Source organism: Parasteatoda tepidariorum, chromosome 12, assembly GCF_982258835.1.
Source record: "Parasteatoda tepidariorum strain Cologne lab strain chromosome 12, Ptep-v5.0, whole genome shotgun sequence".
Taxonomy (NCBI): Eukaryota; Metazoa; Arthropoda; class Arachnida; order Araneae; family Theridiidae; genus Parasteatoda; species Parasteatoda tepidariorum.
In genome coordinates, this window is record NC_141766.1 from 37,270,715 (window position 1) to 37,285,713 (window position 14,999).

Here is a 14,999-nt window from a genome sequence, read left to right on the forward strand (position 1 = left end):
GGCGACTGGGGATGCCATTTTGGGCCTCCCAATCCCAACCATTGAATAAAAATCTAAACTGAAATTATCTCAATAGGATAATGTTTCTCTTGATTCCTTTAAGGTTTTTTTTTTTAATATTTTGAATAATGGCTATTTTCAATGCTTAATAAATCAATTTTTCATAAATGATTTTATTCATTTCTCTGAGATAATTATCAGTATATTACATTCAAATTAAGATGTATCTGTAACAGTCAAAGATGATACTAGAACTATCACTAAAAATTTGGAATGATGATTACTACCACCACAATATTATATATATATTGTTAACGCTAAACTGTAAATTTATTTAAATTTAAAAGAAAATATTGGCAGTAGTAATTATGAATTAGAAGGCAGTAGTAATTATGAATTAGAGGGCAGTAGTAATTATGTGGATATACACGGATGATTTTGTAACAGAAAGCAAAGGAGTGCGAGCCAAGTAAACCTTATGTGAAGAACGATGTAACAACTTAATGTCTGTAAATATAGTTCTTGTAAATAAATTACTAATATGTTATAATTATAAAACTCTTACTTCCTCCTCTCCCTAACCGAGCTACTCGACGCCTGGCATAATGGTATAGTCCAACAATAAACAATATATGTATATATACATATATACAATATATACATACATATATATACACACATAGACACATACATATATTCATTCAAGAGTCTAAAGTGTTAGGAGAATTTTGGTCATTTTTCGCAAAAATGCTTTCAAATTTCTTTCTGCTCTTCTGCAGCTAAAAAAGTTTGATAATATTCAACGATTTTTCTTTGTTGACAGTAGATCTTTCTTCAAGGTTGCTAAGCGATGAATTTGTTATAAAATTTCCTCTGAATAACATAGGCGCTCACTTGTAAGCAAAATTTTTTTCTTTTCAGTGAACCTTTCATAGAATAAATTAATGGAAAAGTTACTACTATAGATAGCTACTGGCAAAAATACATTTGCTGAATTAAAATTCTACGATAGAGTCAAAAATATTTAAACAAAATTACATGCACAGTACTTATATTGTAAAAATTGAGCAAATAATTAAGTCACAATGATTTTAACTTTAACCAATACAGACACAGTATGAGCGCAGATTATTATTATTATTTTTTTTGTAAGAATAAATTGATCTCAACAATTTAATTTTAAAACCATTTTTTCTCTTTAAACGCAGAAAGCAAATAAGATAAGAAATTATATAAATCAATTTTGATTTTATGCAACAGTGAATGAAGAAAAATATTTAGCTCACCTAATACAAAAACTTGATCGGTTTCATCAGCTGGAAAAAAATTTTTTGTCATTGTTGAAAGTTTATGATCATCTAAAAATAAACAATTTGATTTTTAGTAAAGTATAAAATTAATTAAGGTTAAATATTTACAATTTAATTTAACCTTTATAAGTATGACCAAGTATAAGTTTTGATTTTCCGTAATTATGAAGAAAAAATTGCTCACCTTTTAGACAAACTTTATCTGTTATAGTAGCTGGGATAAAATTTTCTGTCATTGTTGAAAGTTTATGATCATCTAAAAATAAACAATTTGATATTTAATAAAGTATAAAATTAATTAAGGTTAAATATTTACAATTTAATTTAACCTTTGTAAATATGACTAAGTATAAGTTTAGATTTTCCCTAATTATGAAGAAAAAACATTTTGCTCACTTTTTAGACAAGCTTTATCTGCTATAGTATCTGGGATAAAATTTTTTGTCATTGTTGAAAGTTTATAATCATCTAAAAATAAACAATTTGATTTTTAATAAAGTATAAAATTAATTAAGGTTAAATATTTACAATTTTATTTAACCTTTATAACTATGACTAAGTATAAGTTTTGATTTTCCGTAATTATGAAGAAAAAATTGCTCACCTTTTAGACAAACTTTATCTGTTATAGTAGCTGGGATAAAATTTTTTGTCATTGTTGAAAGTTTATGATCATCTAAAAATAAACAATTTGATTTTTAATTAAGTATAAAATTAATTAAGGCAAAATATTTACAATTTAATTTAACCTTTGTAAATATGACTAAGTATAAGTTTTGATTTTCCCTAATTATGAAGAAAAAACATTTTGCTCACCTTTTACATAAGCTTTATCTGCTATAGTAGCTGGGATAAAATTTTTTGTCATTGTTGAAAGTTCATAATCATCTAAAAATAAACAATTTGATTTTTAATAAAGTATAAAATTAATGAAGGTTAAATATTTAAAATTTAATTTAACCTTTGTAAGTATGACTAAGTATAAGCTTTGATTTTCCCTAATTATGAAGAAAAAACATTTTGCTCACCTTTTACACAAGCTTTATCAGTTATAGTAGCTGGGATAAAATTTTTTGCCATTGTTGAAGGTTTATGATCATCTAAAAATAAACAATTTGATTTTTAATAAAGTATAAAATTAATTAAGGTTAAATATTTACAATTTAATTTAACCTTTGTAAGTATGACTAAGTATAAGCTTTGATTTTCCCTAATTATGAAGAAAAAACATTTTGCTCACCTTTTAAACATGCTTTATCTGTTATAGTAGCTGAGATAAAATTTTTTGTCTTTATTGAAAGTTTATTTTTGTCTAAAAATAAAAAAATTTATTTTTAATAAAGTATAAAATTAATTAAGGTTAAATATTTACAATTTAGTTTAACCTTTATAAGCATGACTATAAGTATAAGTTTTGATTTTCTGTAATTATGAAGAAAAAACATTTAGCTTACCTTTTAGACCAGGTTTATCTGTTTTAGTAGCTGACATAAATTTTTTTTTCATTGTCGAAAGTTTATGTTTGTCTAAAAATAAACAATTTGATTTTTAATAAAGTATAAAATTAATTAAGGTTAAATATTTACAATTTAATTTAACCTTTGTAAATATGACTAAGTATAAGTTTTAATTTTCCCTAATTATAAAGAAAAAACATTTTGCTCACCTTTTACACAAGCTTTATCTGTTATAGTAGCTGGGATAAAATTTTTTGCCATTGTTGAAGGTTTATGATCATCTAAAAATAAACAATTTGATTTTTAATGAAGTATAAAATTAATTAAGGTTAAATATTTACAATTTAGTTTAACCTTTATAAGCATGACTATAAGTACAGTAGAGAACCAATTATCCGGGATGCTCGGGACCATCGCTATCCCGGATATCTGAATTTCCTGGTTTTCTGGATCGACCAAAAAGTGTCGTTAATCGATGTTTTATCGAACCCGAAGTACAAGGAAAAAGTGTAATGCATAAAGTAAGAGAAAAAAGAAAGGTACTCCTAACGTTAAAAAAAAAAAAAATGGTAGAAATATAACATTTAAGAGAATAAAAAAATTTGCAAGTTTAGACAAGAAAATCAAGCTTAAAAAATACAAAATTCTCATATTTTTTTTTTAAAAATAATTACAATTCCTAAATTAAATAATATAAACAAAACCAATGATTAAATAACGCAATATATTTCATACCTAATTATACGGGGGGAAACGATAAAATAAAAAGAAAACTTATTAATCTAAATAAAAACACTTGAAAATTATCGAACCGAAACGATAGTTAAAAAAGGCACTAGCATAAATATTAAAACCCGGAACAAGGCAAGATCAACGGAATTCAAAAAAAAAAAAAAAAAACCTAATGATAAAATTTATGAATAAAAACAATTAATTTATTGAGTGCGAAATTTATCGCGAAAAGAAAAAAAATCAAATGTAGTGGAATCAGAAAAACAAAACTGCAATCTGCCTCATAAAATAATCCTATGTTTAAATTAATAAACAATTCTCCTTTTATTTTATTTTTTTTGTTGATAAAAACAAGATTTTTAATTACAGCAGATGTGATTCCACACAAAGAAAAACTTGCAATTGATACTGCACTTCCAAAGAATGAGAATTTATTCAAAAGAAAAAGATTTTTATTTTTATTAGTCGATGTCAAATAAATATATTTTTCTCTTTTCTTTTTCTGTTCACTGATATGCATGCAATGCATTTCCCCCCCCCCTCGTAAATCAAGCAGAAAACGAAATCAGCATGCCACACCCTTGAGTTTGATTGACGGCCTAAAGAAAAAAATAAAACATTCCTCCCTTCCCTGCCTTCAAGGTCATGGAGGAAATGACGTTTCTCTGGATAAACGGGGAAAATTTTTTTCCCCTTCCTTACATTTTCCTCTACTCAACTTCCTGGATGAGTTCAATTTCCGCTTTTTTCGTTCTAGTTTAAAATGGCGGAAAAAAATCGAGCAAAATTTTTCCCGGTTTTCTGGTTTCCCGGTTATCTGGATACCGGATAAATGGTTCTCTACTGTATAAGTTTTGATTTTCTGTAATTATGAAGAAAAACATTTAGCTTACCTTTTAGACCAGGTTTATCTGTTTTAGTAGCTGACATAAATTTTTTTTTCATTGTTGAAAGTTCATGTTTGTCTAAAAATAAACAATTTGATTTTTAATAAAGTATAAAATTAATTAAGGTTAAATATTTAGAATTTAATTTAACCTTTGTAAATATGACTAAGTATAAGTTTTGATTTTCCCTAATTATAAAGAAAAAACATTTTGCTCACCTTTTACACAAGCTTTATCTGTTATAGTAGCAGGGAAAAAATTTTTTGCCATTGTTGAAGGTTTATGATCATCTAAAAATAAACAATTTGATTTTTAATAAAGTATAAAATTAATTAAGGTTAAATATTTACAATTTAGTTTAACCTTTATAAGCATGACTATAAGTATAAGTTTTGATTTTCTGTAATTATGAAGAAATACATTTAGCTTACCTTTTAGACCAGGTTTATCTGTTTTAGTAGCTGACATAAATTTTTTTTTCATTGTTGAAAGTTTATGTTTGTCTAAAAATAAACAATTTGATTTTTAATAAAGTATAAAATTAATTAAGGTTAAATATTTACAATTTAATTTAACCTTTGTAAATATGACTAAGTATAAGTTTTGATTTTCCCTAATTATAAAGAAAAAACATTTTGCTCACCTTTTACACAAGCTTTATCTGTTATAGTAGCTGGGATAAAATTTTTTGCCATTGTTGAAGGTTTATGATCATCTAAAAATAAACAATTTGATTTTTAATAAAGTATAAAATTAATTAAGGTTAAATATTTACAATTTAATTTAACCTTTGTAAGTATGACTAAGTATAAGCTTTGATTTTCCCTAATTATGAAGAAAAAACATTTTGCTCACCTTTTAAACAAGCTTTATCTGTTATAGTAGCTGGGATAAATTTTTTTGTCTTTATTGAAAGTTTATTTTTGTCTAAAAATAAAAAAATTTATTTTTAATAAAGTATAAAATTAATTGAGGTTAAATATTTATAATTTAGTTTAACCTTTATAAGCATGACTATAAGTATAAGTTTTGATTTTCTGTAATTATGAAGAAAAACATTTAGCTTACCTTTTAGACCAGATTTATCTGTTATAGTAGCTGGGATAAAATTTTTAGTCTTTATTGAAAGTTTATTTTTGTCTAAAAATAAAAAAAAAATAATCTTTAATAAAGTATAAAATTAATTAAGGTTAAATATTTAAAATTGAATTTAACCTTTATAAGTATGACTAAATATAAGTTTTGATTTTCCGTAATTATGAAGAAAAAACATTTTGCCCACCTTTTTGACAAGCTTTATCTGTTATAGCAGTTGACATAAATTTTTTTTTCATTGTTGAAAGTTTATGATCATCTAAAAATAAACAATTTGATTTTTATTAAAGTATAAAATTAATTAAGGTTAAATATTTACAATTTAATTTAAACTTTATAAGTATGACTAAGTATAAGTTTTGATTTTCTGTAATTATGAAGAAAAAACATTTTGCTCACCTTTTAGACAGGCTTTATCTGTTATAGTAGCTGGGATAAAATTTTTTGTCTTTATTGAAAGTTTATTTTTGTCTAAAAATAAAAAAAATAATTTTTATTAAAGTATAAAATTAATTAAGGTTAAATATTTACAATTTAGTTTAACCCTTATAAGTATGACTATAAGTATAAGTTTTGATTTTCTGTAATTATGAAGAAAAAACATTTAGCTTACCTTTTAGACCAGGTTTATCTGTTTTAGTAGCTGACATTAATTTTTTTTTCATTGTTGAAAGTTTATGTTTGTCTAAAAATAAAAAATTTAATATTTAATAAAGTATAAAATTAATTAAGGTTAAATATTTACAATTTAATTTAACCTTTATAAGTATGACTAAGCATAAGTTTTGATTTTCTGTAATTATGAAGAAAAAACATTTTGCTCACCTTTTAGACAAGCTTTATCTGTTATAGTAGCTGGGATAAAATTTTTTGTCCTTATTGAAAGTTTATTTTTGTCTAAAAATAAAAAAAATAATTTTTAATGAAGTATAAAATTAATTAAGGTTAAATATTTACAATGTAGTTTAACCTTTATAAGTATGACTGTTCCCGCGCCAAATTAATTAAAAAAAGATCAAGAGATGGCGCTGGGAAGAGTCATGTGTATTAAGTGAAAGAGAAAATAAAAAAGATGGAGGAAGAGCAAGTCGTGTGTCCTTTATTGTGGTAAAAAATTAAAAAAAAGAACCAGCTAAAAAGTTTTTCTGATCTAATATTTTTCAGATGGTCCGTTGTCAGCCTGAAGGGGAATCCCGGTGAGCTCTTTCCAATCTTTATTTGAAATAATTAGTTATGAGAATTTGTTGTTATAAAGTTTAATTGCATATTTTAAAATGGACGCATTAAAAATAAGAAAAAAAGTTTTGAAATCCGCTTTAACGCGGCATAAAGAGAAAGTTGCGTCCACGGTAAAAAGTGTTGATAGTATACAATTAAAACTTTTTGAAACTAAAACTAATGAAATTTCAAATGATTTAAAATTAGTGTTTAATGGAATTTTTGAAGCTTGTAGTTCGGGCGATTTAGATGGTTATATGGAAGAAAAAGATAATATTGATGATTCTATCGATGAATTAAAAATAATGATTAACCGTCAACTGTCCGAAATCAAGGGCGAATCTTTGAATTTAACTACACCTGTAATAAGCGATAGCATTAATGATATAAAATTACCAACACTTTCGATTCCAACCTTTAATGGTAAAATCGAAAATTGGATAATGTTCAAAGATATATTTAAGGCTAGTGTAATTGAAAACAAATCCATTTCTAACGCTATGAAATTGCAATATCTTAAAGGTAGTTGTAAAGATGAAGCAATAAGGGTAATAAATTCAATTTCCATTTCGGACGCAAATTTCGATATCGCGTGGAAATTATTAGAAGAAAGATATTCGAATAAACGTGAGCTATTAAACGCTATTATTAAAAAACTTGTGAATCAACCGAATATCACTGAAACAGCTAGTTCGATTTTGAATTCAATAGACATAACAAACGAGTGCGTTAGATCGCTAGATGTGTTAGAAAATAAAGTGGAAAATTTATCAGAAACAATGATAGTTTTCATAATTGTTGAAAAATTTGATAAATCGCTTCGTTACTGGTGGGAAAAAGAATTAAAGAATTCCGACGAGTTTGGTACACTAAGTCAATTACTTTCCTTTCTACAAGGTCAAGCTAGAACGCTTCAAAATAGTAAAATGAAAGAAGGGAAATTAAACCGTAATTCGCAAAATAAAATTATGAGTATGGTATCAACAAACGAGAAAAATAATTTAAGATGCATTAAATGTAATCGAGAGGAATTACACGGATTATATAAATGTCCCGAATTTATTTCTCTTTCCGTGCATGAAAGATACGAATTTGTAAGAAAGAACAATCTTTGTTTTAATTGCTTAAAAATTGCTCATCTATTTATCGCTGTCAAAAATGCCATAAAAAACATTCCGTAATGCTTCATTTTGAAAATTATAAACAAAACGATAATAAAGTCAAAACCAGAGACGTTTTTAAGGATGGGCCAATTGGGCCCTGGCCCAGGGCCCCGAGTTCTAATGGGGCCCCCAAAAGTCTAAAATCTCATTGCATTAATTGTTTTTTTTTTAAATTCTAACTCAATTATTATTTATAACTTAAGAGGGCCCCCAAACCCCACTTTTTTCTTCTTTTTTTTTAAAGTTTTATTCAGAGCTGAGGCCCTCTGAAGCCCATAATATACATATTTTTTTCTTTCTTACACTGTTGGATTCTTTTCAAAATCTAATCGCAGTGTTTACAAATATAAAATTGTTACTCTTCCCTTTTCTAACTAAAAGAGCAATAAAAAGCTCTTTCCACTAATGAAAATATCCCCACTTTCGTAGCTACCACCCACAGAGTTGTCAAATAGCCTTCTCACCTTACACTGTGGGAAAATGTCTTTAGCTTCTTTATATTGCCTCGGGGCTCTTTTTTCCTAACTTCGAAAATATCAGATATCCACAGAAACACCCCTTTGTCTGATTTCTGCTCATAAATTTCTAGGAAGAAAAATTTCTTGGACTGTAAATAGGGGGAGAGTCTTCTTAGAATTCCATTGGGTCACTCTGTCTTGAGATTTCCATAGTGCCTTTAAATTGGGCCTCGTTCAATTCTAAATTTTCTTTCATAGAAAATGTATATATTTTTTTTAATTTTTCATAAAAGCATTTTTTTTAATCATCTTAAATATTTCAACTAGCCCAATAGTTTTATTTGCTTAACTTTTGTAGTTGATTTTATTTTGTTATTTTTCAAATTAATCGTAAGAGAATCCGTGAATTGGAATTTCTACATCAAATTTTCGTTGGATATTAAGAAGACATAAATCTTTCACGTTGGAGGTAAGCAAGTGTTTTTATTATATCAATTTTGGTTGTGGTTAGGGAAAACATGAAAGGTTTGCGCAGTTTTTTATATATACGTTGTGATTTTTTTGTTTATTTATTTAAATGGCCGGCCAATATTCAATACCCTCTTTGACTGGCCTGTCTGCCAAAACTCTTGATTTGTTCTGTTCTGGATGAAATTGAGATAACAAATGTAATTTTATTTTAATTTACTTACTGCTAATAGACAGAAACGACATAGGATTTTGTTTAATCGAGCATTGAAATCAAATGATCATCAACTAAACAAATGTTTAAACACGAGAAAAAAACTTTTTAAAACTCCAGTATGACCAAATTTTCCACGTTTCCCCTAAATATGAAATATGTTTAATTTGTAATATTATATTTCGTACACAAAATTAATTTATTTAGTTTGCTTATGATTTTATTGTTTATTGATCATATTCGTTTCTATTTTTAACTCCCTGATTTTTGTTGTTATTATGTGTCTAAAGTTAATAAGGCTTCTCAAATTTTTAATTAATAAGACTTTTAAATTTCCAAATCAAGGTCGAAACAATTTCTTAAAATTGTAAATCGAAACTATATATGAAATTTTGACAGCTTTGTTTTTATTTTAAACGTGTGCATTTAATTTAATAAAATAAAAATAAATGAAAAAAAATATAAATAAATGCCTGAATAAAATAAAAAGCTTCGTTATCATATCATCTTTTCAACAATTTGAGTATTAATAAATTATTTAAAAATAAGCAAATTTTTAGTTTAAAAAGTAAAAATTTTTTTTTTATTTGTTTAAAAGGTAATTGTGCTCCATCATTCGATGATGAGACTATTTAATATCTGTACCTAAGGATCAGAATTCTCTTTTATTTTACTTTATTGTGTAATATATTTAATACTTTCATGCGATATGCTGCAGTTTTAAATACCTAAAAGATGACTGAAATTGTCAATTAAAAAAAAACAATTAATACTTTTGAACATGAATTTAAATAACTCCATACGTTTTGTTTGGCTATCTCATTTTACATTATCACAGTATTTAGAGCAGACAATTACTTGTCCGTGTGGATGATATATAAGTAAAAGAAGCATACAAAAAAAAATAAATAATAATAATAATATTTCAGTTAATACCCTCAATATTATATTTTTAAGCTTCTCGCAAAAATGTGTTTAAAAAATAATTGTCACAAACAAATTAATATTAAGTAAGAACGAAACAAAAATGATATCAAAATATGCTGAATCACTAATGAGATAGGTGGGATGAAAGACATTGAAACCAATTTGATTGAATAGTAAAACTAGAAGGTGTTTCTAAAATCCGGAAATCAATCAGGTTTTTTAGTCACAAAATTTATCAGGGGCTATTCGTTAGATTTCAATATGGGTTATGTTTTTTCTTTGATTAAACATTAACAAATATTTGTCTTTTAAAACCTTTCATTCTATAATAAAAATAATTATTCTATAATTGTAATTCTAAAACTAATTGCTAACTGATATAAAGCTTTAGTGTGTTTCATTGATACGTCTTCTATCGGCGGAACCCCGACATTACGATTAAGGTAATTAACATTATAACCCAAAAACCAGACTATTTTTAAAATATTTAATTAGAGGAATGTAGATTTTTCATCTTTTTATCATTATCAATCTTAAATAAGGTTTTATATCCGACAGTTAAATTTGCAGTCCTTGTGTTATATCTAGTCTAGTTTTGAATTTATTTTTGGTGCATATACATAAGCTGAAAATGAATAAGATAAGCCGAATTATGGTTCACTTCTAAATGAACTGAAGATACTTGTTATAAACGTTAAAAATTGTAATTTGGAAAGCATTTTTCCAGAATGTCAAGCATTCAAATGACTTAATTTAGTAAATTTAAAAAAAAAATTATTAAAAAAATATCCGCAAGGCAGGTGTGTATATTTGGGGCTGATGGTTATGAAATCTAACACAAAACTGTGAGATCGTGGGTTCTATTCCATCTGATGACAGTCTTTAATTACAATTTATTAAAACTGAAAAATGTTTTTCTTATTTTTTTTTAAGTATGCATGCTAAAAACTAATAATTTAACAATTATTTAAAAAATTAGAAGGCTCCGCTCCCTGTTCATTTTGCTCATTAACCCTCGTGGTTGCTTCTGCATTTATTGCAGAATAGGAAGTTAAGAACAGATGGATAAGAACAGTTTATTTCCATTTTTTTTTCTACAAAAATTACGATTGGATTACCATTTATATTTTGAAGATGACTAAATTTCGGCAAATCAATAAAATTCGTACCAATTAATAAAATTAGAAAATTGGCACCTGCCGCAGAGTTATTACTCAATGAAGATGGACTCAAGGAATAGAGCATTCTCCTCTGAATGAGGTGCACCGAGTTCGAATCCCAGTGATGGCTGGTTGATATGAATTTCACACCCAACTTTTACCGACCCACAGTGCTGACGTGAAATATTCTCTGTTATAGACGGATCATGGGTTAGAGTCCCTTTACCGTCAGGCTAACCGTGGAAGGCACTCGTGTTCCTCCTCTCTATGCACCGTAAATGCGGGTTAGTTCCATCATAACGTCCTCCATGAAGACAAAAATTTCTTCCAATACTTTATCCTGGAGTTCTCCTGTATGATGGATTGGGTTCAAAATTACAAGGCTACGGAGCTGAACATTAGTAGTCGTAAACTCGAAATTGATTGGGCTGTTATAAAATAAACTAATAACTTGGCCACGATAGCTTGGTTGGTAGGGCTATGGACTCCTGCTCGTGAGAATGGAAGTTCGAATTCAGCCAGCCGAATAATACCCATGTATAAAATGGTGACTGGTGCATGTTAAATCTGTCGGGGTCATAAACTCCTCCAAGTTCTTATGACAATTCAATACCTCTGCGAACTGATCCAGGAGTTTCCTTGTCTTCTGGATTGGTTTTAAAATTTCAAGGTTACGTAGTTAAACATTGGCTCAAAATTGAGTCAGTTTTTCAACGATTATAAAAAAAAAAACTAATAATCAAACTGTATTTTCTTGTATTCTTTCTAACTCCTAGCATATTTTCTGCACACCTTCATAATTTGATGTTTCTAAGTCTTACAGATTTTGAGCTGCAAAGCAAACTGTATGTCTTACAGGAAATTGATTTTGATGATGTGATAGAAGATTCGCCTCTCAAAAAGCGCGAAAAGTATTGTTACCTTAAATTTTCGATGAAAATAATGTATATAAGTTTTTATAATTAATTTATATGTTTTTTACTCCTAAAATAAAAAAAAATTAAAAAATTATTCAAAATAAAATTTTTTTTCTCTAAATTTACTCATAAAGGGCCCCCAGATAATGACAGGCCCAGGGCCCCTATGAACATAAAAACGGCTCTGGTCAAAACAACTGGTGATTCATTTTCGATTCCGAACTCACAGGAAATGTTGGCGCCGTCGAAACTTAATCCAAATGCAGATAGTTTCAATTCTTCGAATAATCAAAACACATTTTCTGCCACATCTGTGCAGAGATTGTTTTTCTTTCGACCGCTAATTTATTCATAATAAATTGTTGTGGAGAATTAATAAAGGTTCGAGCTTTATTAGATCAAGGGAGTATGTCATGTTTTATTAGAACTGAGTTGGCAGATTTATTGGGCATAAAAAAGGAAAAGGTTTCTTTTACGGTTTCGGGTTTAAGTAATGCTAGAATAAATGTAAAATCTAAAATAAACGCAGTAATTTCTAATGGATTTGGTTTCAATTTTTCATTAGAGTTTTTATGCGTATCTAGTATATCGGATGCTATCCCAACTAATCGTATTGCATTTCCAATTAACTGCATTCCCGAAAATGTAAATTTAGCGGATCCCAAATTCTACCAACCTGGAAAGATCGATGTTTTATTAGGAGCTGAGATTTTCTATGAAATATTAAAATTCGGACAAATTGAAATTCCCGATACGAATTTAAAATTACAAAATTCCGTCTTTGGCTATATAGCCACAGGTACAGTTTCAAGGTCTGCATGTGAGAATCCGCAAAAGACTCATTGTGGACTAATTTACGATTGTAATGATTTAGAAAGCGATATTAAAAAATTTTGGGAACTTGAATCAATAGGGATTAAGGACGATCCTGGGTTTAATGAGTTAGACCAATCCTTAGAAACCTTTGAAAAAACTGTGCGGTATAAAAATAACCGGTATGAGGTAGAGTTACCTTGGAAAAGAGATTGGAGAGAGCTCAATGATAATTTTAAAGTTGCGGAAAAAAGATTAAATTCACTTATGAAAAGATTTCAAAGAGATTCTGATCTCCATTTAGAATATTCGAACACTTTGCTTGAATATAAAAATCAGAACATTATTGAAAAAGTTACTGAAGCAACTAAACCTAACGATAGAGCTGTCTATTATTTACCACATCAACCGGTTATCAGAGAAGAAAGTCAGACTACAAAATTGCGCATAGTTTTTGATGCGAGTTTGAGTAAGGATTTCAAAAGTTTAAGCCTGAATGACTGCCTGTGGGTTGGAGAAAATCTTAATTCCAAGATTTTCGATATATTAATAAGCTTCAGGTTGAACAAAATCGCCTTTATCGCCGATATTGAGAAAGCTTTCCTACAGGTATCACTTTCTGAAAAAGATAGAGACGCTGTAAGATTCCTGTGGAAGGAAGATGGAATTCTTCAAACTTATAGATTCAGCCGAGTGCTCTTCGGTGTAACAAGCAGCCCGTTTCTTCTTTCTGCGACAATAAGGAAACACCTGAAGTTATTTCAAGACATGTATCCCCTTACTACAGACTGTTTGCGTCGATCCTTTTACGTAGATGATTTCATTTCGGGAGCGGACAGTTTGGAAGAAGCTCTAACTGTTTCTAAAGAATCTCTAAGTATCATGGAAAAGGCTAGCATGGTATTGCGAAAATGGAAGACTAACAGCGAAATTTTGAGGCAACTGTGGAAAAATGAAGGTTTTCAAAGTGATCCAAACAACATAGAAACACATCCAACTAAAGTTTTAGGGATGACGTGGAACATAGAGGACGATAACTTCATTTTGGATATGCCGAACATATCAGATATACCCTTTCAAGAAAATACTAAGCGATCGCTCATGAGAATGATAGGGAAAATATACGATCCACTGGGGTTGTTAGTTCCATATACGTTAAGAATAAAGTGTTTAATGCAAGAATTGTGGTTAAAGGGAATATCGTGGGACGACGAACTTCCACTTAACATCAAAGAGCAGTGGGTTCAGTGGTGTTCTGAGATTCCTGTTTTAAAAAATGCGAAGGTTCCTCGATATGTGCCGAACTCTTGCTCTGATGAGGAAAACGCAATACTGGAGATGCATGGATTTTGCGACGCGAGTGCAAAAGCTTATGGCGCGTCAATTTATATTAGATTTTTAAAAGAAAATACCATAGAAGTAAAATTGCTTACATCTAAATGCCGTGTTGCGCCCTTAAAAAAAATGACTTTACCGAGATGGGAGCTTCTAGGTGCCTTATTGTTAGCCCGATTGGCTAACAAAGTAAAACAAATTGTAGATCAAAAACGACTACCCAATGTTTTTTTGTACACCGATTCAAAAATAGCTTTATACTGGATTAAAGGAACCTGTAAAAAATGGAAATCTTTCGTAGCTAATAGAGTTACGGAGATACAAAAACTGACTGACACCAATTCTTGGTCGCATTGTGCTGGCAAGAACAATCCAGCAGACTTTGTGACTAGGGGTACTTCTGCTGAATTTCTTCTTGGCAACGATGTGTGGTGGAATGGCCCTCAGTTTTTGAGTGACAAAACTGATCTTTCAACAGATGGCGATCTGATGTCAGTTTCAATCGATGACATTTCAGACGAACTAAAGAAAAATAATGACATTGACGACTTTCAATTTAATTTTACTTGTCTTAATCATGATTCCATTATTGATCATATTCTCAAACTTAGTAATAATTTTATAACTATTATTCGTATTATGTGTTATATTCTTAGATTCATTAATAATGTAAAAGGTAATAATAGGATTATCGGACACCTTACGCATGAAGAACTAAAGAAAGCAGAGGTAAAAGTTCTTCAAATTGTTCAACAGGATCATTTTATGCAGGAAATAAAAAATCTCAAAGAAGGTAAGAGTGTTCCAAATAATAGTAAGGTGAGATCCTTAAATTGTTTCTTGGA

General features: G+C 28.5%; 1 protein-coding gene across 21 annotated transcripts in view; it reads right to left on the reverse strand.

Moving 5' to 3' along the window:
• Positions 1–14,999, reverse strand: part of LOC107437513 (uncharacterized) — a 171,602-nt gene that overhangs the window by 121,961 nt on the left and 34,642 nt on the right. For 17 of the 21 annotated variants that reach the window (XR_015430729.1, XM_087155687.1, XM_087155685.1 and 14 more), the window contains exons 19-37: positions 6,307–6,378; positions 6,095–6,166; positions 5,881–5,952; positions 5,669–5,740; positions 5,455–5,526; positions 5,242–5,313; positions 5,030–5,101; positions 4,818–4,889; positions 4,605–4,676; positions 4,393–4,464; positions 2,977–3,048; positions 2,765–2,836; positions 2,551–2,622; positions 2,339–2,410; positions 2,127–2,198; positions 1,915–1,986; positions 1,707–1,778; positions 1,495–1,566; positions 1,287–1,358 (exon numbers count right to left, since the gene is read on the reverse strand). Coding sequence is in view for 20 of the 21 variants with exons in the window: in XM_087155687.1 (XP_087011813.1) it covers positions 1,287–1,358; positions 1,495–1,566; positions 1,707–1,778; positions 1,915–1,986; positions 2,127–2,198; positions 2,339–2,410; positions 2,551–2,622; positions 2,765–2,836; positions 2,977–3,048; positions 4,393–4,464; positions 4,605–4,676; positions 4,818–4,889; positions 5,030–5,101; positions 5,242–5,313; positions 5,455–5,526; positions 5,669–5,740; positions 5,881–5,952; positions 6,095–6,166; positions 6,307–6,378 (1,368 nt within the window). In the remaining variant the exon portion in view is untranslated. The remainder of the gene's footprint in view (positions 1–1,286; positions 1,359–1,494; positions 1,567–1,706; positions 1,779–1,914; positions 1,987–2,126; positions 2,199–2,338; positions 2,411–2,550; positions 2,623–2,764; positions 2,837–2,976; positions 3,049–4,392; positions 4,465–4,604; positions 4,677–4,817; positions 4,890–5,029; positions 5,102–5,241; positions 5,314–5,454; positions 5,527–5,668; positions 5,741–5,880; positions 5,953–6,094; positions 6,167–6,306; positions 6,379–14,999) is intronic. The other 4 variants (XM_087155672.1, XM_087155675.1, XM_087155689.1 and 1 more) reach the window with 4 other exon arrangements.